General features: G+C 44.9%; 1 protein-coding gene across 1 annotated transcript in view; it reads right to left on the bottom strand.

Moving 5' to 3' along the window:
- zranb3 (zinc finger, RAN-binding domain containing 3) overlaps positions 1-23659 on the bottom strand; it is a 64998-nt gene that overhangs the window by 39273 nt on the left and 2066 nt on the right. The window contains exons 3-8 of the mRNA XM_064311633.1: positions 14338-14356; positions 13325-13503; positions 10386-10617; positions 6981-7066; positions 4883-5054; positions 1542-1676 (exon numbers count right to left, since the gene is read on the bottom strand). Coding sequence (XP_064167703.1) covers positions 1542-1676; positions 4883-5054; positions 6981-7066; positions 10386-10617; positions 13325-13503; positions 14338-14356 — 823 coding nt within the window. The remainder of the gene's footprint in view (positions 1-1541; positions 1677-4882; positions 5055-6980; positions 7067-10385; positions 10618-13324; positions 13504-14337; positions 14357-23659) is intronic.

Here is a 23659-nt window from a genome sequence, read left to right as displayed (position 1 = left end):
ATTGTAGCGCAGTGGGTAAGGAGCTGGTCACACCGACGTCGCACCCTTGAGCAATGTACTTAACCTGCATTGCTTCAGTATATGTCCAGCTGTATAAATGGATGCAGTGTAAATGCTATGTTAAAAAAAAGAGAATAAAACAAAGTTGTGTAAGGCACTCTGTATGATAGCCCCCGAATCGCTCCTGGTTCAGGTCGAAGCCACGATGCAACCTTGAGGCACAGATGTATTACCTCACACTTCTGAGCTGCATATTAATATACGCTTGCTTAGACTGTCTGTTTTACCAGCTAGACGATTACCATGAGCTATAATCGGTCCATTATCATTTAGCCTAACTTTTATGGACACCAGGCCAGCCAGTGGAGGATGAGCTTCACCTCTCAGCCGGGTTCATCCCAAGATTCCTTTTTATTTCGCTGGTTTTCTGGGGGGGGGGGCTCAGACGCGGTGTTTTCAGATTTATCTATTTTGCTCCAGACCCTCCTTGTGACAGTGCCTCTGTAAAAAGCGGCATACAAATAGAAGTGAGACGAACTGAGAAAGAGCAGGTTATTTTCTCCGGTTTGAGCCCGGTGTCAGAGGTGGCGAAAAACACTTCATATTTTCCCCCGTTTCTGGCGTGCGTTCTTCGCTCGAGTGTTTTCTGAAAGTGCCGTTAAAGTAAAGTCGAGTTCTCGCAGTTACCATGGAAACCATTTCAGCGGGGGGTGGGGGGGGGTGGGAGATAAAAAAAAAAGTTTCACTGCAACCTGATCGTGCAGAGGAAAGTTTGAGGAAAAACTGAGGAAATGAGAAAAAGGTTGCAGTTGCGTCCGTTGACATCTTCGCGGTGTACCTGCGCAAGTACCCCTGGAGGCCGCGTCCATGGTGACAGCCCAGCGTTGGGCGGATCTGAAACAGGAGGCCCGTTGCCATGGTGAATTTTCCCTTCAAGGCGAGTTCAACACAGAGGCACCACAGTGCGGAAGAAGAAGTTGAAACTGTTTGCTTAACCGGGAGAGTAATATACTCAGGGCTGGCAACACACTGTCAGCAGACCTATCAGCAACCACCACAATCTGTTTAAATCTGCTTTCCAAATCAACAAACAATTATCTGTATTTTTTTTAATGTCTCTCTGCATCCCCCAACTCCTGCTCTTTGTTTATGAATAAGCAAATACACTGTCCAGATAAATTTCTTACAAAAGCCACAAAACTAATTAATTAAGGCTTTTACTTTTTTTCTTTTTTTTACCAATTGGCCTCTGCCTCCTTTGAGAAAAACACAGCGCCTTCGCATGGGAAAGTTCTCCATTCTGCATTGTGTATCTATTTGACTAATTAATACTTTTATAAATATGTCCTTACATAACCAGGATGCCAGCTCAGCACCGGAGAGCAAAATGAAGCGAATCTCATCATCTCTCCGTCTCTGCAGCTGAGAGTGGTCCCTCCCCACAGAGTGACAAGCCCCTGAGAACCAGGCGCCATGCCGCGCAGGGATAGGCCGGAGGCCACTGGAGCGGCGCACCCGATTGGCCGCCGTGGCGCGGGTACCTTGGCGATGGCCGTCTGCTTGTACATGCGCGTGACGAGCCCCATGACTTCGCCGAAGGGGTTGGCGTCCGGCCCGGCCCCCGAACCCAGCCTCCTCATCAGCCTCTCCCATTCCTCGAAGCTGGCGTGGGCTTCCTGCGAGGGGCGAAGAAGAGGAACCGTTTTTATCCCCCTCCTCCAATTTTCTCTTTTTCGTTTTCTTTCTCTCTTTTTTTTTTTTTTTTTTTTGTTTGAGCTATAAAGGGCAGAACAATTAATGGAACCGTGAATGTTGGCCTACTTTCCCTCCACTCGCTCGCGAAAGAAAGAAAGAAAGGAGGGAGGGAGGGAGGGAGCAAGGGAGGGAGGGAGGGAGGAGAAAAGGGAGAAAGAAAATTCCCAAAGACGCTCGTCCTCTCGCACCGCGAAAAGAAAAAACAAAAAAAAACGTCTGGTGGGTCACATGGCCTGCCCAATTATAGAACGCTTGTGACAACCTGGGGGCGAAGATGGAAGCTCTCCGCACCAGCACCATAAATCACAGGCAGATAGTTCGCTCTCTCAAGGTGAAACGCGAGGAGTGCTTAGGGAAGTCAGAAAGTCAGGAATTACACAGGAGGAACTAGGCCATGGAATACCCAGACTGCGCAGAAACCCACACTGTGGAGTGGGAAACGGAGGGGGAAAAATGCGCCGTGCATCGATCTGAAGCTATCGTTACACTGACATTACATTTATGTGCATGCGCTTGATGTGCATAAACACCACAAAAGTTAATAATTTATTAAAAAATAAATAAATAAAAAAAGAACAAAGGAAAACTACTTAAGGAAGTGTCACATCATTAGGTTTCAAAAATGTGGTAAGAGCAAGTTATTGAGTTATTGCTTTTGTGTGTAATTATGGATGGGTCCATTAGCGCAACACAATTATCTTTTCCTATGACATTATGAAGAAGGGTGAACTTCTGCGTTTACGGATGCATAGCCGTATGTGTGCACACATGCACGCGTGTGTGCGTGTTTCTGTGTGTGTGCAAATCTACAGTGTGTGTGCACACATGCACGCGTGTGTGTACGTGTTTCTGTGTATATGTTTGTGTTTCTGTGTATGTGTTTGTATGTGCAAATCTACAGTATGTGTGCACACACGCACGTGTGTGTGTACGTGTTTCTGTGTATGTGTGCAAATCTACAGTATGTGTGCACACATGCACGTGTGTGTGTACGTGTTTCTGTATATATGTGCAAATCTACAGTATGTGTGCACACATGCACGTGTGTGTGTACGTGTTTCTGTGTATATGTGCAAATCTACAGTATGTGTGCACACATGCACGCGTGTGTGTACGTGTTTCTGTGTATATGTGCAAATCTACAGCATGTGTGCACACATGCACGCGTGTGTGTACGTGTTTCTGTGTATATGTGCAAATCTACAGTATGTGTGCACACATGCACGCGTGTGTGTACGTGTTTCTGTGTATATGTGCAAATCTACAGTATGTGTGCACTCATGCACGTGTGTGTGTACGTGTTTCTGTGTATGTGTGCAAATCTACAGTGTGTGTGCACACATGCACGCGTGTGTGTACGTGTTTCTGTGTATATGTGCAAATCTACAGTATGTGTGCACACATGCACGCGTGTGTGTACGTGTTTCTGTGTATATGTGCAAATCTACAGTATGTGTGCACACATGCACGCGTGTGTGTACGTGTTTCTGTGTATATGTGCAAATCTACAGCATGTGTGCACACATGCACGCGTGTGTGTACGTGTTTCTGTGTATATGTGCAAATCTACAGTATGTGTGCACTCATGCACGTGTGTGTGTACGTGTTTCTGTGTATATGTGCAAATCTACAGTATGTGTGCACTCATGCACGTGTGTGTGTACGTGTTTCTGTGTATATGTGCAAATCTACAGTATGTGTGCACACATGCACGTGTGTGTGTACGTGTTTCTGTGTATATGTGCAAATCTACAGTATGTGTGCACACATGCACGCGTGTGTGTACGTGTTTCTGTGTATATGTGCAAATCTACAGTATGTGTGCACTCATGCACGTGTGTGTACGTGTTTCTGTGTATATGTGCAAATCTACAGTATGTGCACACATGCACGCGTGTGTGTACGTGTTTCTGTGTATATGTGCAAATCTACAGTATGTGTGCACACATGCACGCGTGTGTGTACGTGTTTCTGTGTATGTGTTTGCATGTGCAAATCTACAGTATGTGTGCATGTACGTGTCCGTGTGTGCATACGTACGTGCGCGCATGTGTGTGTATGTACGTATGTACTGTATCTATGCGTGTGTGCACAAGTGTGTATTTTTGCGTGTATGTGTATGCACGCAGGTGTACGTGTGTGTGTGTGCGCTTGCGTGCATGTGCGCTCGTGCATGTGTGTGTGCATGTATGATAGAGAGTGTGTGTGTGTGTGTGTGTGCGTGTGTGTGTGTGTATGATAGAGAGTGTGTGTGTGTGTGTGTGTGCGCGTGTGTGCATGTGAGCATGTGAAATGACAGGCTGTGATTTATGGCAGGGGGGAGGCAGGTGAGCAGTGTTTGAGGTGCTGGGGGGGGGGGGGGCTGCTCGTTACCATCAGCACACAGAACAATGGGCCGGCTGAGACAATGCTCTGTGCCCCGAAATAAATCGCCCAAAACCGTGCCTCTTCAGCACAGACCTGCACATTTAGGAGACCTGCCCACCCGAGGTGTGTCTCAGTACCCACTCCTGTTTCATTTCTTTATGGATACACACATGACCCAGTCTGTGGTTTATCTCTGCACTGGTGCTAAGCAAACCCGGGATCCTGCAGATGAGGGGGCGGATCAGGAAAAAAATGCATTTCGTTTGTTTTAAACCGCATTCCAAAATCCTACATTTCTATTCTATCGCACCTTCTCCTTAGTGCCAAACAAAGGTTTTTTTTTTTAAAGGAATACATATGTTGCATGCTTCAAATTACTCAAATCTACGAAAAAAAATCAACCTGCCTGTCAAGCACTGTAATTATATCCAAACGTGAAAAGCAGTGCATTTCTGTGATATTTCACTGAACAGGCGGTGAGCCCACAGACAGCTATTCAATGCAAATGATGAAATTGACGTTTTCGGGCTTTGAAAGGGAAAGCGAGAAAATGTCAGGAGCAAAAAAAAAAACAAAAAAAAAATGTGTGATAAAATGATAATTAGTGTTAATCTGATACCATTGCCTAGCAACAGAGAGAGGGCAGTAACAATGAGGTAATGGGGATCTATATTTAGCTGGCCCCCCCTGGTGCCTGTACTCCCGGGCACCCCGTGGAGGGGGGGGGAGGGTGAAGTGGGGGGGGGGGGGGGGCGCGTACCTTGGCTCCGTCTTTGGGAAGGTCGAACGGGATGCGCTGGCGGATTTTGGGGGGGAGCTGAGTGAGGACCTGGGCTTTCAGCCTGCGGATCATGATCTCGCTCAGGCGCTGGTGCAGCTCCTCCAGGTGGGACGCGCCCCGACAGTCCCACTGCCGCCGGTTCCCGAAAAACCTGGGGGGGGCGGGGCAGAGTGCAAACATGACACAACATCACCACTGAAATGGCACATCGGTCATGCGAATGGGAATCATTCCGAAAGGCTCTCTCTTTTGCTGAATTTTTAAAAATGTCTAAATGAAAATCCTTCATCCATTCAGAAGGTATAATCTGAACAGAAATGCTCATGAGCAGCTCACAATTCATAGCTTCATATCAGAAAATCTGACTAATTGACCCATTTACTCCACACTCATCAAAAGTATTGCGTTTATACAGCTACAAAAACAGATGACATTGGGAAGGGGTGCAAGGCAACATGTCATATGTGCAGCTGCTACAGCTACGGAACAGGTGTACACGCGTCAGAGAGATCAACAATTTACGTGCGATTCAATTAATTACAGGCGAATTGTTGATCTTCGTGCAGATTTGCACCTGTGTTGTAGGCGTGGCAGCTTTCTACAGTCCATGTCGATTATGGCTAAAGGTATTTAATCTGATTCACATGATTCATGAGGAGGTGACCAAGCCAGGTCAGGACAGTCGCTCTTTCTATTAAGAGGCCAGTCCGCACCCCAGAGTTTAATCCAGGCAGGAGCACAGCTGTTTCTTCCATGTCTGGATAGCGTAGCTTCCTCTGCTGCAGAGAGAGTTCAGCGAAGGTACGATTTCATTCTGCGGCGATTTCTAACAAGCCTGCAATTTTAACTATAAAATTATTGATTTAAAATGCTTTCCAGTACATGAAACATCAAACTACACAAACGAGTGTGCTGCATAATTAATCATTACAACTGGCTTATAATATCAGGGGTTGAGCTAGATTCTTAGATGTAATATTATACCAAGATACTGGGACCGAACACAGACTTCTCATTGCACAGCTTGAATTTATTTTTTTTATTTTTTTACAAGATATTTGTTTTTTTAATAGTCCATTGTGTCCTAGTGTTCCTATATGTTGGGTATGAGTAAGAATATTACTGAATTAGAATCTGTTGTTGCCCACTGAGGATATGCTCATAATGTAATTCAATGCAATGTGGCCATTTCTACAGTTATTGTATGTAACTGCACACCACCCTTTAGAGTGTGCCTCAGGCCCTATATCATTAGAAACACAACTGTAGCTTAATCTCAAATACTTCATTAAACTGTGAATGTATACATATCTAAAAACGCATATGCGGTATACAGAATACATACGTATCCATGCATGTACGAAGAACATACTGGTATTATCCAACTTGCATGACTATGCAAACAACCATTCTGAATGTATATTAAGATTATTTTTTTAAAAGGGTAACTTATTTGTGGGTTACCCTTTAATTTAAATTAACAAAAGGTTTTTAATTCAAAAGTTCAAATGCCATTTACACTACTGAAGGACATCTGAAATGTATTTTTTTTTAACATACACAACTACGTCAAGGAAAGAAGGTATAAAAAATAAATTCAGGTGCTCTGATGCAAATGAAATTTTCATTTTTTTTAAATATCACAGATTAAATGCAATACCCAGGTGAATTTAATTACCCACAACTTTTAAATCTGTTATTGAGAAAGTTCATCCCTCAGAGTTTACAAGTTGAATCAACAACTGATTGATGAATTATAACATTTACGCTTAATTAGATCACTGATCTCTTGATGGATCACATTCATTAATACTTGCTTACAGTTACAAAACATACGGGAAATGTCAATCAGTTTAACAGGGCAATCAAGCAATTATCAGGTCTGGTATGATGTCAAGTAATTTGTCAAATGGAAAGACTCACTGTGAGCAAACCTAATTTTTATAATATATCTATCCTCCAGGCAAAAAACAAAAAACAAAGTCAAAAGCGAGTTATAAATAATAGCTGTGAGAATGACTGCACACCTGGATATAAGGGAATGCGACTCATTCAAAGATAACGAGGAAACGTGTACCTGTAATGAGCATTACAGTATTTTTTGGCATAGTCCGACCACGTTCCAAATCTTCTGGGATACAGAGCGTCGATCTGCATGAAAAGCTTTAGAGAGAAAGACAACAGAGAAGTGACTTTAGGAAAAACTAAGACACAGAGAGATGCTTCTGCTATGGCACCGTCACTGAATTAACTCCAAAGCCTGAAAGTCTCAAATAGAATGGAAAAAAAAAAAAAGTTCTCTCTTGAAAAGATAATCAGATATTGAGTCGGCTTCAAGCAGCCTGGAATATCAAATGCACTCCTCATTTCTACTTTTCCTTTTTTTATGGGGGTGGGCATGTGCGTGAAGACCTGCAGCTCTCTCTCTCACACACACACACAGACATACACACATAAACACACACACAGACACACACACATACGTACACAAACACATATGCACACATACACGCATGTACTCACGCTCGCACACACATGCGCACACACACACACACACACAGACACACACACATAAACACACACACACACAGAGACATACACACATAAACACACACACACACACACACACACACACAGACACACACATACGTACACAAACACATATGCACACATACACGCATGCACTCACGCTCGCACACACATGCGCGCACACACACACACACAGACATACACACACACACAAACACACACACACACATAGAGACACACACACACACACACATGCACACAGAGACATACACACACACACACAAACACACACATGCACAGAGACATACACACACACAAACACACACATGCACAGAGACATACACACACACACACAAACACACACATGCACAGAGACATACACACACACAAACACACACATGCACAGAGACACACACACACACACACACACGCACACAGAGACATACACACACACACACAAACACACACATGCACAGAGACACACACACATACACACACACATGCACACAGAGACATACACACACACACACACACACACACACACATGCACAAACACACACATGCACAGAGACACACACACACACACACACACACATGCACACAGAGACATACACACACACACACACACACACATGCACAGAGACACATACACACACACACACACACACACACACACACACATGCACAGAGACACATACACACACACACACACACACACACACACACATGCACAGAGACACATACACACACACACACACACACACACACATGCACAGAGACACACACACACACACACACACACACACATGCACACAGAGAGACACACACACACAGACACAGACACATGCCACACACACACACATGCACATGAGAACACACGCACACCCCACACACACACACACACACACATGCACACAGAGACATACACACACACACACACACACATGCACAGAGACACATACACACACACACACACACACACACACATGCACAGAGACACATACACACACACACACACACACACACACGCACAGAGACAGACTCACACACACACACACACACACACAGCACAGAGACACATACACACACACACACACACACACACACACACACATGCACAGAGACACATACACACACACACACACACACAAAAAACACACACACATGCATCGAGACATACACACACACACACACACACACACACACACATGCACAGAGACACATACACACACACACACACACACACACACACATGCACAGACACACATACACACACACACACACACACACACACACACACACATGCACAGAGACACATACACACACACACACACACACATGCACAGAGACACATACACACACACACACACATGCACAGAGACACACACACACACACATGCACAGAGACACACACACACACATGCACATGCACAGAGACACATACACACACACACTCCACACACTCGCCGTGTGAATGCGTTTGCCTCTCGCTGAATCGGCTCCTTAAGAGCAGAGCTTCTCATATCTGAGGAGGCCGATTCATTGGCCACGACCATCATACCTCTTTCAGACGCTGCCAACGTCTGGACAAAAACCAGCATTTTTCATTCGCACGAACTGAATTTGTTTGCCAATCACATCCTTTTTCCGCAAAAATAACAGGTGAAATATTTTGCTACATCAACCCACAAATAGAGATACACTTGATAACACACATTGCCAATGAAGAAGGTATTAGAGCTTGTACAGTAAGAAAAATGAGAGGAGTAACATCTTTCTCTATCTTGATGCTCTATGGCAGATGTAATGCCTTTCAACACTGGTCTTAGCATAAAAACTGGACTAAAAATGGAAGATCGCTGCACTACAGAATTGCACCCGAGAGGTTCACAGAGGTTAAATATATATGCCTATAAAATATTAAGGGAGACAAAAACACACATTGCTCATTCAAAAAAAACAAAACTGCCAATTTTATCCCCCCCTCCTGGCAAGATGCAATTTAAAACAGGTTTGCAAAAGCATTTAAAAATTCAGTGAGTAAGACAGCTTTAAATTGCATGTGACAATTTGAATACAAATGCTTTAAATTAGAAGCACACTATTCCAAATGTCATATGACTGCTCACGGAATTCAAATTTTATTACACTTTCTAATGTCGCTGTATACTTGCAAATTGCATTGCTCTAAATATAGCGAATGCATATGAAGTGTTAATTATTTTTTTATAAAAGACTACGTCAATTCAGACTAAATATGAAGTTTGAATAAATTGGGTAAATCACAAGGTTTAGGTGTTCTTGCTCCCAGGGATGATTAGATTCATTTAAAATGTTAGAAACAAAACAGAACTGCCAATAGAACTTTGTTGTTTGTAATATATGAAGACTTTTGCAAGTACTGCACATGATTTAAAACGGTATTAAAACATCTGTCTATTTTTTCACCCTCTTATATTCAGGAAATTTTTTTAGTGCCTCACAGAACAAGTGTGAAAAAGCAGCTATGAAGGTCCATGGGAATACGACTTTTTGTGGAAATTAACCAAATACTTAATATACATTTCTCTTATCCGAGTTTTACATTTCAAACAAGTATCTGAATATTCAGATATACATTTACATCCCCAGAGTCCATGCACCAGAACTCACCACACTGCTCAAGGGATAAGAACTGGAACTGGCTACTTTCATCCCCGAGTCATTACAATAGCCAAAAATATTAATCAAATAAAAAAAAATTTTAAAAACCCTGCTGGTCTCACTGTATGATTTGCCCGCTCCACTTGTGCTGTGCTGTTGATGTCAGCTTCAGTGAGCATGAGATATGTAATAATGACCCAAAAAAAGGAAAAACAAGTTTTTGGATAAAAGCACTATATAAATGCAGTCCATTTACCATTTAAAGCATTTTTTTTATTTTAAAGGCATGCTAACGTAGCGTGAACGTTACCTCTTCGGGACGCCCGAGCGCCGGCGTGCCCGTCAGTAGTATCGCCCGCCGCGCCCGCTGGACCAGGGGCACCAGGATCCTGCTGCGGGCCGCGTTCCTCGACTTCAGGTAGTGGGACTCGTCCACCACCACCACCCGGAAGCTCTGCCTGGTGAGGGCGTCCACCAGGACCTGGGCATCGGTGGTGAGGAGCCCGTACCCCAAAACGGTGACCTTACTGCTGCTGATCCCCCTGTGGGACGTCCACACAGGATTAGTGCCCCTGCATGTTTAGAGGCTCACAGGTTAAACAGCATTGTTTATTTGTAGGGAAACGTTGAGCACTAAGGTGCCCTTTAGTGGTAGGAAAACGGCGAGCATCGTTGGGCTGAATGGCTTGTTCACATTTATGTTATGTTACGTCATGTTATGTTAACATGTAATTTAAGGCATTTTGGCAGGATTTACTGGCTGTGGAAGAATGCAAGCGATGGAGTTCTCGGCATAATGTATGGAACTGCTGAAATTACTGCGCTATCCATTCCAGCAGGCAACTGAGATCCAAACTAAAGGTTACCATGACAGCGATCAGCAGGTCAGCTGTATTCGATGCTGAAATTCAGAGGAAGGAAGATTTCTATGGCAACAACAACACTCCTCCAATTTGTGCGATTCTTTCTTTAGAACAAATACTAATGCTTTAGACGCTGTAATAATTTGGACCAATCAAAGGCAAGCAGCCACCTGAGAGCTTCCACCCAATTAATTTTCCTTTAACTGGCAGTTTATACAGGAAACACACCAGCTTCTAGACCGCTTCATAATGTGGACAGTCTTATATGAACGATTTACACATCCAAACTAGGGATGTAAACGATTGTCAGTGGCAAGAAAACACATGGTGAATGTTAAATAATCAAAAATAGTTCTTTATTTTTTTAAAATTTATTCTCAAACCGTTCAAAACAAAAGATCACCGTATGTTACCTAGGCTACGGCTCTGAGTGGGTAATAGAGGGGGTGGGCGGGGCTTGTTGTCGCTCACTTTACTTTACTGTCGGTTGAAAAGATGGCCGGAGCGCTATGCCGAATGATTTTGAGAAGCTCACTGAAAACACTGTTCAGTGCGAAACACGCGCGGCCAAATTCGCACACCACATGTGGACACCTGTGCTGATAACCCACTTCCCAGCCATGGGATCAGAGCAGACGAGCACCCGACTCTAGAGTGAGACCCCGGGGAGACAGCGGTCGAGCGGAATCCATCATTTTAACTGCTGAGATGAATGTGAAATGCATACTCCCAGTAAGCGCGGAAAGGGTTTCGGGACCCACTAGCGCTTTCTGAGCCCGAATATACTCTGAATGTGTACTGCTGCGCGAAGAACCATCACAGCTCATAGCGAAGCGGCCGCCTCTCTCCGCGCCATTCTATCAAAGTCTGACAACGTTGTGATAACCATCTATGTGTGGACAGCGCAGACCGCTCAGCCTTACACTCTGAGCCTTATACTGAGACTGTAACTTGCCACTTCGCTGAAGACCTGTGCAGTCAGTGAAGAAGCATTCTCATCTTTTTGTAAAGAAATATAGCGATGCTTATTTTTATATTTGAATCTGCACTGTGATCTGCGCTGATTCAGGCAGTGGTGTGTTTTTATTAGCGGTGTCCTACATCAAACGGTTATAAAAACCGATCTGTCGGTTATTTCCCTTCTCAGACGGCAGCTAGTCCACGGTCAAAAACGAGCGTAGTTCGCGTCCCCCGATTCAAACCCCGAAATCCACACGATACTCGAAGCGGTACTTTTTACGCCGTTACAGTAATATTACATGGAATCATCCTTGAAATTATACCGAAGAAGGATGGCGTAAGTACACATCATCAAGCCCTCTTACGCAGTTATACGTCCCAGGCCGGGGCTGTGGCTCCGATGCCTCCAGACTGGCTTTCGTATCGCTGAGGCATCGAGGAGAGGAGAGAGGTGTCAGATAGTTTTTTTTGGGGTGTCTGAGGATTTGTCTCAGACGCCCGGTTTCTCCCCTATCTTCCGCCCCCCCCCCGCCCCCCCGGACCCCACAAAACAATTTCCTCAAGTAGCCGAACACCGCGCCGCACAGGCCCGCACGCCTCAGAGTCATAAAAAATTTACCAACCCACGACAACAACAAGAGATCGGGCTCTCTCTCTCTCTCTCTGTCTCTCAAAGGAAATGGCATGAAAAAGGGGGGATGGTGGGGGGGGGGGGTATGAATTTCACATGAGCCTCCTGCGCCAGCGGTTTCAATACTAATGTCGTGCTTATATTTGTGACGACGGGAGCTTGTGGCCACAACCGTTAACATTCGAGGACAGGGGCACGTGAATGAGGACGGGAGAGAGGTCTCTTCTCCACTCAACTCGCTGCCTGCCTTTCACTCTCCCTTTACAGGAGCACACAGATCCCGCATCGTTTAGGACGGACGCGTTCCCGTCTCCGGGATCCTTACCAGTCAGGCGATGTGACAATCGCAATGACACGCGCTGCGCTGAGATGGAAATTCAGCTCGACGCCAACGCGCAGGCAATGCAAACCGTTACCCCCAGCTCTCTGCGCACCATCCCTCCCATACCACGTCGGATTCCAGCACAGTGTACTTTTAGTGCTGGGTAATACGCTTACACAATGATACGCAGTAGATGCATTACAGCATATACAGGAATAGATTTCCATATAGATCTACATTTGCACGCAATTCAGAAACAAAACTTAGGTAAGGAAGTCAGGTAAGGCCGATTAAAATACATTCATAATGTATGTGTTTATACCTACAAATTCGCATTGCAACCACCTATAGGAAATAGGAAATATAGCTTAAAAATAATAATAAACTTCAAATATTTGAATTGTTTTTCCAAGAATGTTATCAACCCTGTAAGTGAAGGAGTGAAATCCTCCAGTTTAAATGGGGACACTTACGACACGTCCATCTTGTTCTCCACCAGGTGAATGTCCCCTGGGCTCAGCTCGGGGATCCACTTCTCCATCTCCTCGATCCAGGGGTATTTGAGAGAGGAAGGGACCACGATGAGCAGCGGCCACTCCTTCCGGTACAGGTAGGCCACGGAGATGGCCTGGACCGTCTTTCCGAGCCCCATCTGCGATAACACAAATCAATCAACCAATCAAAGCCCCTTCTGCCATAACACAAATCAGTCAACCAATCAAAGCCCCATCTGCGATAACACAAATCAGTCAACCAATCAGAACCGTCTTTACGAGCCCCATCTGTGACAACACAAATCAGTCAACCAATCAGGACCGTCTTTACGAGCCCCATCTGTGACAACACAAATCAGTCATCCAATCAAAGCCCCATCTGTGATAACACGAATCAGTCAACCAATCAAGACCATCTCTCCGAGCCCCATCTGAGATAACACGAATCAGTCAACCAATCAGGACTGTCTTTACGAGCCCCATCTGCGATAACACAAATCAGTCAACCAATCAAAGCCCCATCTGCGATAACACAAATCAGTCAACCAATCAGGACCGTCTTTCCGAGCCCCATCTGTGATAACACACATCAGTCAACCAATCAGGACCATCTTTACGAGCCCCATCTGTGACAACACAAATCAGTCAACCAATCAAAGCCCCATCTGCGATAACACGAATCAGTCAACCAATCAGGACCGTCTCTCCGAGCCCCATCTGAGATAAAACGAATCAGTCAACCAATCAGGACTGTCTTTCCGAGCCCCATTTGCGATAACACAAATCAGTCAGTCAGTCAACCAATCAATCAACAAGTCTATCAAAACATAATCAACAGCCTGTTTTTACAGCCATTTCCTCACGTATTATTCAAGGGAAGTCATGTTAACAGAATGTAACCAATGCATGCTAGTAAACTATATATGATTTTACATTGGACAACTTAAATTATTCACACACAAATAATGAATAACATGTTAGTATGATCTTACCTCATCTGCAATCATACACCTGAAGAAAAGAAAAATACATTTTTAATGCATGTGTCACACAGTATATTATATATATATTATACAAGTGTTCTTTCAAGTGTCCTACCATACAGACAAAAATAACTGAAATAATTAGTTTATATCTGTATAAAGAATTATCATACTGCAGTCTGATATTTTGCTAAATTATTTATAATTAAACATAATACTTGAGTTTTATTTTTAAAACTGGCTAACAAGTTATGTAGCTTTGTAGATCTATGTATAAACATGCATACTTTGAATTTGTTTACAAAATATATTATTTGGTATGGATAGTGAAATTGTATCGTAAGATCTTACATATATCTGTACATTCATATATCAAAAAATTGATACATTCAAAATCTTCATGGAGCAAAGATGGCTATTAAGTCAGCAGCTAGCGAGCGATACCAACAACAACTGCACAGCAACAATCTCCATGGAAACATGTAGCCACAGGGCTGTACAGTGCTCCCATTTTAGGAGCATATAATGTGTGTCAAACTAAACACATTATTTAGGAGCTCATGTACTAATTGGGATGCGTTACTGTCCTCAAAATTTTTCCAACTTAGGAGCATGTGTGTTCCTTGGAAAAAATATATATGCGTGGAGCCCTGAGCCTATATGCATGTATAAATATTAAGAATATATTGTACATAAATGAAATATGTGCATTTGACTATTTGAAAGCAATCATACATATCCTCCGTTTTCAAATAATATAAATTGAATTGTTTCCTAATGGGAAACAATAGTCGTTAAGCACTGTTTTATTGACCTTTATACAAATCAATTATTACACATTTATGTATGCTTTTACCAGTGGCAGATCAATGTATTCTAGACCACTGGAACAATTCACTGACCATATGAGGAAAGAGCAAAGCTTCAAAACAAACTACCACTGCAAGACTGATGTCACCAGCCGTGCAATGGTAGTTTGTTCTGAGGCTGTAAAGTTGGATGTTGAGTTGTGGTTCACGTTAAAAGGCAAACTGTTCGCATACCGCTCACAGGCGCAAGCCAACGCTGACTTTAAATATCAAGGCGTATTATCCCTAATGCGTCACGAATAGATATTGGCAAATATTTCCCCGCGAGCTCCTTAACAAAGGAAATAACTTCTATACCTCCTCCCTTTCAGTTAGGCTAATGCCAAATAACTCTAATCCATGTTAAGGTTAATTAAATGACAGAGAAAGAAAGCAATCTTGAGTGAGATTTCCTTCCTGAACTTTGGAATCCAAACAGTACAGAATGGTAAATGTCATCTTGTTCTCATATTCGAGTGTGTTCTTGCTTTTTTTTCTTCTTCTTCCCCTTCCCCCCCACACCAAACCTCATAATTTCAGATACTAATGAGAAACATCTGATCTTGATCAGGTTTTAACTTTCGTCGGTTCCAAGTCTGCTTTATTGCAGACATTTTTAATAAAGCGAGATTTACAGAATTGTGTTTGCCGTCGAATAGAATCGCTCCGTGCGCACCATAAGCGAGCTCAAGACACCCCCAGAAGAGGAACCTGTCAGTGGAGTGTGGGTGAAATTTAAAATAACGGAAAACTTTCAAAACCCCCGGGGGAGACACACTGACGCCACGTAACTGTGAATAATATCCACTGTCTTCAGGAAGTGTCCCGAGGACGCAGGAGAACGTTTAAATATTCCTTTGCAAAATACGTGATTATGTGAGAGGAGAAAAAAAAAGAAGTTCTTCCCGTTACATTTATTTAGTCCACAGTAATCATTAACAATTTAGAGTATACAACAATAGGAAAGAGTACAGTGTATTAATAGACAAAGTACACACTCACATTCATGGAAACCATAGGATAGGTAAGGCAAAGGAATAATATCGGTAAATAATCAAATATAAAAACCCCGTTGATCGGAAATGTGTCCATTTCGACTGCAGCAGACGCTCTCTGATGGCATGCTGCCACAGTCGCAAAAATGACACTTTTTGGGGAAAACTGAGACGACGTGTGCCTTTTCCCGCGCCTGTGGCGGACACCCCCCCGCCCCCCTCAATTAATGGGATTGAAATGACTGCAGGAGGACCGGGGAACAGGAGGAACTGCAGACACGGGACCGGGAGCCAATGACAGCTGCCTGCCAGGCACGGCTCTCCACAGGAGCCCGCGCCCATCCTCCCATTAACGCAGCCGCAGGCCCCTCTCCGCAGCCTGCGGAAGGTTCCGGCGCTTTCCGTACATTCTGTCCATTTCACGCTGATGAAGGCACCGCGCGAGGAACACGTCTGATTTACAGATTAGAGATAACGGAACGTTGAAAAATAAAATGCATTAATATGTCAGTAATAAGTTGAGACTTTTATTGCGTTTTTGTGTTCCCCTTTTACATTTATTTACAGTCTAGTCTATTCATAGTCAGTAATTAAGTCAGTTACTGCATTAAGAAAGAAACACATTTGGCTGCACATATCCAGGGGAATCGCACAGTGGGCTACGAAATGAATAATATCGGCACTTAAAGCTAAAAATTGGGCGTTTAATTACAGTTCTAGAAATTTGAGGTTTGGTGGCTTCCGTAACTCGAAGCATCCATTTCTTTAGGAGATGGAAACTCATCTCTCTAGCAGACCCATGATGCATCTAGTTAAGAATCCGCACAAGAACTGTGCTGTTCAGAGAAACTGCTCTTCAGATAAACATAGCTGGTGGCGGATATACGCTGTCAAACACTCAATTATATGCAACACTTGACCTGACCCTCAATCGAAAACTTTCCCCAGCAGATCAGGGCGTATCATTGACAGGTAAATCATTTTCAATTAATATCAACACCCGAAGCGTAGTCATTCACAAAATCCTTCAGCAAACAAATTACATCGACAAAGATCTTCATTACAATTAGTTTTTTTTTTCCCTACCTTTTCAGTTTTGCAATTACATTTCTGGCAGGGATCGGAAAATCAGAGCTGACAGTTTTATTAACTCCCGTTGCCCGGGTTACAACCTTGGCCTGTTTCATTTTACTCTACAGGGCAGCAGTGCTTCATTCACCCCCACCTTTAAAGTTGTCCCAAACACAGAGGTTGGGCTGGTTTGGTGGCCTGAGAGAGCATGTGAGTGTGAGGGTGTGTGTGTGAGGGCGTGTGTGTGTGTGAGAGAGTGTGTATATATATATATATAGTGTGTGTGTATGTGTGTGAGAGAGTGTGTGTGTGTGTGTGTGTGTCTGTGCATGTCTGTGAGTGTGTGCGTGTGTGTGTGCGTGTGTGAGTATGTGAGTATGTGAGTGTGTGTTTGTGAGTGTGAGGGTGTGTGTGTGAGAGAGTGTGTATATATATATATAGTGTGTGTGTATGTGTGTGAGAGAGTGTGTGTGTGTGTGTGTGTCTGTGCGTGTCTGTGAGTGTGTGTGTGTGCGTGTGTGAGTATGTGAGTGTGTGTTTGTGAGTGTGTGTGTGTGTGTGCGTGTGCATGTGAGTGTGTGTTTGCGAGTGAGTATGTGAGTGTGTGAGTGTGTGTGTGTGAGTATGTGAGTATGAGTATGTGAGTGTGTGAGTGTGTGTGTGTGAGTATGTGAGTATGTGAGTGTGAGTATGTGAGTGTGTGAGTGTGTGTGTGTGAGTATGTGAGTATGTGAGTGTGAGTATGTAAGTGTGTGTTTGGGGGGGTTCTCTCTGCTTGATGGATGTGATTAATGTCCTCCTCGCTGCTGATGTTGTTTAATTGCGCCGGCGTTCTCTCTCTCTCTCTCTCTCCTGTCGTACTGCAGTGGCACACCGGGCGAGGCTCCGTCAGGCGCTGGCCGTTTCTCCGCTCGCATTAATCACTCCGTTCTCCGCGCCGCGCGGCCGACTCGCGCCAGACGGCTCTCTCGCTCGTTTCTCAGCGGAAGCCACTCCGCCGTTGCTTAACGACGGCACAGAAAACTTTTCCAGAACGCCGATCTTCCGACACCCCCCCGGAGAGTCCGGATGCGCAGGCGACTGCGTGCCGTTTCCCTGGAAGGATTTTCCTGCCGCAGATTATAACACAATAATCCACAAAGGGTCACTCTTCTTTTCTTGTATCTGTAGCCCTATTTTAGGTAGAACTGTATTACACGGGGGGGGGGGGGGGGGGGGGTCTGACAGGTCAATATTGGAGCAGCGTACCCCAGTATAAAATTGTATATGCAGCAGGGTCTGGTTTGAGGGCAGTTTCATTGGAAGATGGACGCTTGATAACGGTGTTCAACAGCAGCTCTCCAGAGCAGCTGGGGCAGTAGGCCGTTAGTCAGTTATGGTTCAAATTCTGTTTGAATATTGCAGGGCTGTCAACAGCGGCCAAAAATAAATGACGTCTGAATGTTCCGATCGCACCAAGGAATCAGGGATGAAATGTTAAGTGCACCTTCATTTTCAACAGACGAGGCGTTAAAATGCGAGATATTTATTTTTGGCTCAACACAACCCAAGTTGAAAGAAACACAGCTGCAATATAGACACGCTACATTTTTTTCCCCCCTTTCATATTTGAATTTTAACTTTCACACTAAAATGTAATTTGTTTTTACAATTTGAATATCTAACAATTGATCAACAGCCCTAGAATGTTGTTTTTCTTGTCGTTATTGCTGTTGTTGTTCTCATCATCATAATCATTATTATTAGGGGAAAAGCTAGGCTTTCGTGCAATTCATGAGATATCTATGGTGAATACACTTACTGTACCTACAGGAAATGACCAATCATTATATACAGAATACAGGAAGTAAAAAAAACAGGTAACTCAGGCTGAAATGTAGTTTTGCTTAACAGTTTATGAACCTAATTTTAGTTCAAGCAGTTTCCTAATTTGCCCCAAAAAGGTAACTGGTCAGTGACTACATCCGGTCGTAGCCTAACCCCACCCCGCTCTCCCCGCCCACCCCTGGCAGGACAATAAGCTCCACTAGCGCGCACTCACCTAGAGAACACGAGCCGTCGCACGCCTTCCACACGCACCTGAGAACCTTAACGTTTGACGTCACCGTCGGATTGATACCGCCACCGAAGCCTCAGTAGAAACGTCCTCGCGTAGCGCTGTGCTAATTACAGGCCTCTATCGCTACTGACCCCCCCAGGTGCGAGACTCGCCGCTCGAATCAGGTGTTAGGGACACCTCCCATTAACCCGGGTAATTATGTCAACGCGCAGGGATCACATCAGCACTCATATGGAGTTCCACGTGGCCCTGCTGCATGATGGATGAGTTTGGGCGCTTCTTCGTAATTGCTGTGCCCCCCCCCCCACCCCCAAGCCCCCCCCACACCCCCCTCCCCCTCCTTCTGCTTCTGTATCTGTATTAACGCATTAGCGTCGAACACCACTGCACCTTTTAAAATGTAACTGCGCGCCTAGAGTGGGGGGGGGGGGGGTGCATCATTAACACTATTATGGATGAAACTATAATGAACTGTCAATCATTGAATTGGTTTGAACCAATCAAAACACTCTGTCCTCTGGAGCACCGAATGCATATGGACTCTTTAATACCATCATAAACTCTTAAGAGGGTTTATACTGTTTAATAAGGGGTGCGATGGGCTGGAATAATCAGTAGTCCCAGTTAAGAACAGTTAGCTTGCTTTTGTGTGGGGTCAAGCCCACTGCATGTGCACAGGTACAGCACAAGAAAAGATAGGCAGGGCTTTCTTCTGTAATGGCCTTTCCACACGGTCTCAAAGGGGAAATCACAGCGGGCCGGAGACAAATCGATGGTTTTGAAAAGGTAAGAGGGCGGCCGTGCTCCTGAAAAGGTTTACAGAGCGGCCTTAAAATGTCATACCCCGTTCCCGTTCCCACTCCCAGCCCAATCAGCCACGAGGCGCGTCCCACGACATCGAGACTGCGGTCACACGGGCGATGGCGAGCTGACCGAGGGGCTCGCGCGTGCAACACGCCAGTCTCACAGGCGACGTGATGCAAACTGCAAGGTTCACCCTCGGGGGGGGCACCGCTTACTCAAATAACCAAGCACTTATCAGCACACTCTTAATGACAGAGAGAAAAAAAAAACGTCATCGGAAAAGCTGATTTTTTTTTTGTTTGTCGATTGAAAGCAACAAGGCATAACCGATATACAAAAATGCATTAATAAAAACAGCTGACATCACATTGTGTGTCTGTGTGTATGGTTTCAATGTTTTAAAAAAATTAATAAATAAATAAATAAATAAATAAATAAATAAATAAAAAACATACTTGCGTAATCGCATGGACAAATCTGCTTGTCATCATGAACAGAAAATAGTCTCACCTCTACTCTAAAATGTCTCACCTCTAGTTCACACACACAAAAAGACACGCACACACACCGCAGTGCGTCTGTCCCCAGTCACACAGGCCAACATTGACAAGCATCAAATCTGAATTCCTACATTTCTGACAACACCAACATCTTCGCCCCGATTTCTCCTTTGTTTTGAGGCCTGCGTGGAACAGCCATGTGACGTCCCCCCCCCCCCCCACTGTCAGACAGTAACAGGGCTCCTCCATCTCCCCAACCCCCCCAGCCCCGCACACACACACCCCCCCCCCATCTACTTCAAAGGCAAGTCTCCACAAAATGGCTGTCAATAATCCTGGCTTGCACTGACTCTCTGCTCCCACTCAGGCGGCTGGCTGCTGCTGCTGCCGCCGTTAGCCTCCGCTAGCTCCATCAGGAGACAGCGCTAACGGCTCGGGGACCGTAAAAACGGGGCGGGGCGTTTAGCATTAAAGAACACACACCGCGCTGGGAGAGCAGGGCTTTTATCATCCTCTTCCCCCCCCCCAACCCCGTGCGGTACGACGGAAAGAAAGCCGGGGCAGGAGTGGGCGGAGGACGTGGGCGCGGCCCCGCGTTCTTCGGGCCCCGGACCGGCGGCGGCGCGGGTGAGTCAGCGAGGGGCCGCGCGCTCACAATACGCCGGGGCCCCGACGCGCCGGCTGCCTCCCACTCACCCAGCGCAGGAGCCGCCTGACTGAGAGATAAGCGCCTTCCTCCCCGCCCCGCTCCGCGCGCAGGCCCCCCCCGGGCCAGCGGCAAACAAAAGGCCCTTCGTCTCCGCACCGCCCGCCCGTCCTCCGCCCCTCCCGTCCTCCCCGTGACGCGCGTGACGCACGCGCCCATTCAGTCGGGGGGACCGGCAGCGGGGGCCATCCAGCGCAGCCCCTGCCTTGGGACGCTTCCTTTTTTCTTTTTTTAAATTTTTAAACAAATCCGCTTACACGCTCCGACATCAGTGCCTTTGAAAACGAAAGGTTCCGTCGCATCGCCAGGTCGGATAATGATTCTGACTTCTTAAAATGTGGAGGTGGTGGGGAGAGTGAGGGGGACAGCTGTGGGGGGGAGGGGTGGTGTATGCGCCACTTAACACGATCAAAGAAAATAAATATATAATGCCGGTATTCAGATGAACACCACTCACTAAAAAAGAAAGAGAAATACTACCACTTAACTGATTTATCCGATTAGCCCGCTCAAACTCTTGAAGCACACTGAAGGATATTTACTAAGAAAGCCCTCCCACATACAGGCCAGCATTAAAAAAAAAGGTAGAAATGGGCCCAGCGGCAATAGATTAGAAAAGAAAAAATAACCAGAGGTGAATACCCTGTAATATACAGTTTCTGGGGACCGATAACGCAAAAAATGTAAAAAAAAAAAAATGAATAATGCAGCAGAAAGCATCGGAGAGGCGTTGAGCTTGAGAGCACGCTCAATGGGGAACAGATTGCTCCATTAGGCAGACTGAAGCCACTTCAAATAAGAGCGGCCTCACCCGGCTCCCCAATTTCACCGGGAGATGCGCAAAGGCAGACACCGTCCCAGGAGGGTTACCGATCAATTTGCAAATAAATCACGGGTGCAGAGAGAGCACCAGAGGAATGGCGCAGCCCTCCCACGTCGGAAGCACATTAAAAAAAAAGAAAACATTTTTTAAAAAGCCCGTGTTTACACACTCGCGCATCTGGGGTATATTTAAGGTCAGGCGGACCAGAAATCAGATGCTTCTGATTTCAGCCAGAGAAACAACAGCCTTGGCACTGGTGGCTTTAGATTTTTCTGGCCATTAGTAGATCAGGGGAAATATGTATGGTGTCAGTCCATTGCTCTGCCATAAAAAATATTATAATAATCATAAAAATAAATAAAAAATTTAAACGGTATAGCCGATGACCTCCAAGGTGAGCCAGAAGCACTAAACCATATAAAATCTAAACATACCTTTAGCAGTATACCAACAATATATTATTAAGAATTTACATTTAAAGAAATTCACTTTGAGTCAATAAAACGCAGCTTTAGTCTTAGTCTATAGTCTCTGCCCTATGCATCTAGTATTCTTGTATTTTTTAAGTCCAGCCATTTTGTTTGATTTTTTTTTTGCATCCTCTTCTCTTATTTATCCCACCCCATTTTGCTATAATGTTGTAAAGAATCTTTGAAAAGTATAAAAATTCAATGTATTATGCATTATTACAGCTCTTCAGAGAATGATTAAAATATGGACTAAAATAAGGCTCAATAATTCAAGCACACTGTTTGATTTAAGAACCAAAATTGAGATTCATTGTCGCAATTAAACATGATATATTGGCAAATTAAAGTATGAGTTTGTGCTTAACTAAAGCCCTCCCCGTCCATTTCCAGATCCTATAATTACTTTGCATAATTCCATTGCTGTTAGCCAGAGAGAGTTTTCCTTTCAGAAGATGGCTGCACACCTGCCCAGGGTGTATTCCTGCCTCTTGCCCAGTGCATGCTGGGACAGGCCGCAGCACCCACCGTGACCCTGCTCAGGATAAGTGGGGGTATAGATGATGGATGGATGGAAGATGGCTGCCCACACATTGCAGCAGCAGGGAAAGTCTGTTTCGCGGGAGCAGTCTGGACCATCCATGACTGCTGCAGACAGCCCACGCAGCAGCTACACAGAAATAGCGGGACGTCACGTTGGCCCTGTCGCTGCACCAGCGCACGCATCAGGAACGGTTCCCTCACAAACAGCGTCAATCGCTGCTACCGACAACCTCTGAATGACCTGGGTCAGTGTACTGCGCTTTAACCCAACTAGGACATTCTAGTGCCGGTTCTTACCCCAAACAGGCCGTCTCCGTTGACCAGTCGGAGAGACGTTACCTGTCCTGAGAAAGATAACGAACGCTACCTGATCCTCGCAAAGCATGCTTATTAGCTCTAAACTGTCTTTGGAGATTTACAGGAGACTGTGCTAATCTACACAGGACAAAAATAGATAATTATTGAAGTTTTGCCAGTGCACCCTGTTAAATTTATAGTGGCCGGAACACGCCGAT

This window comes from Anguilla rostrata, chromosome 15 (assembly GCF_018555375.3).
Source record: "Anguilla rostrata isolate EN2019 chromosome 15, ASM1855537v3, whole genome shotgun sequence".
NCBI classification, from domain to species: domain Eukaryota; kingdom Metazoa; phylum Chordata; class Actinopteri; order Anguilliformes; family Anguillidae; genus Anguilla; species Anguilla rostrata.
The sequence above is the reverse complement of the archived record's forward strand: the minus strand, read 5'-3'. Positions and strand labels throughout refer to the sequence as shown.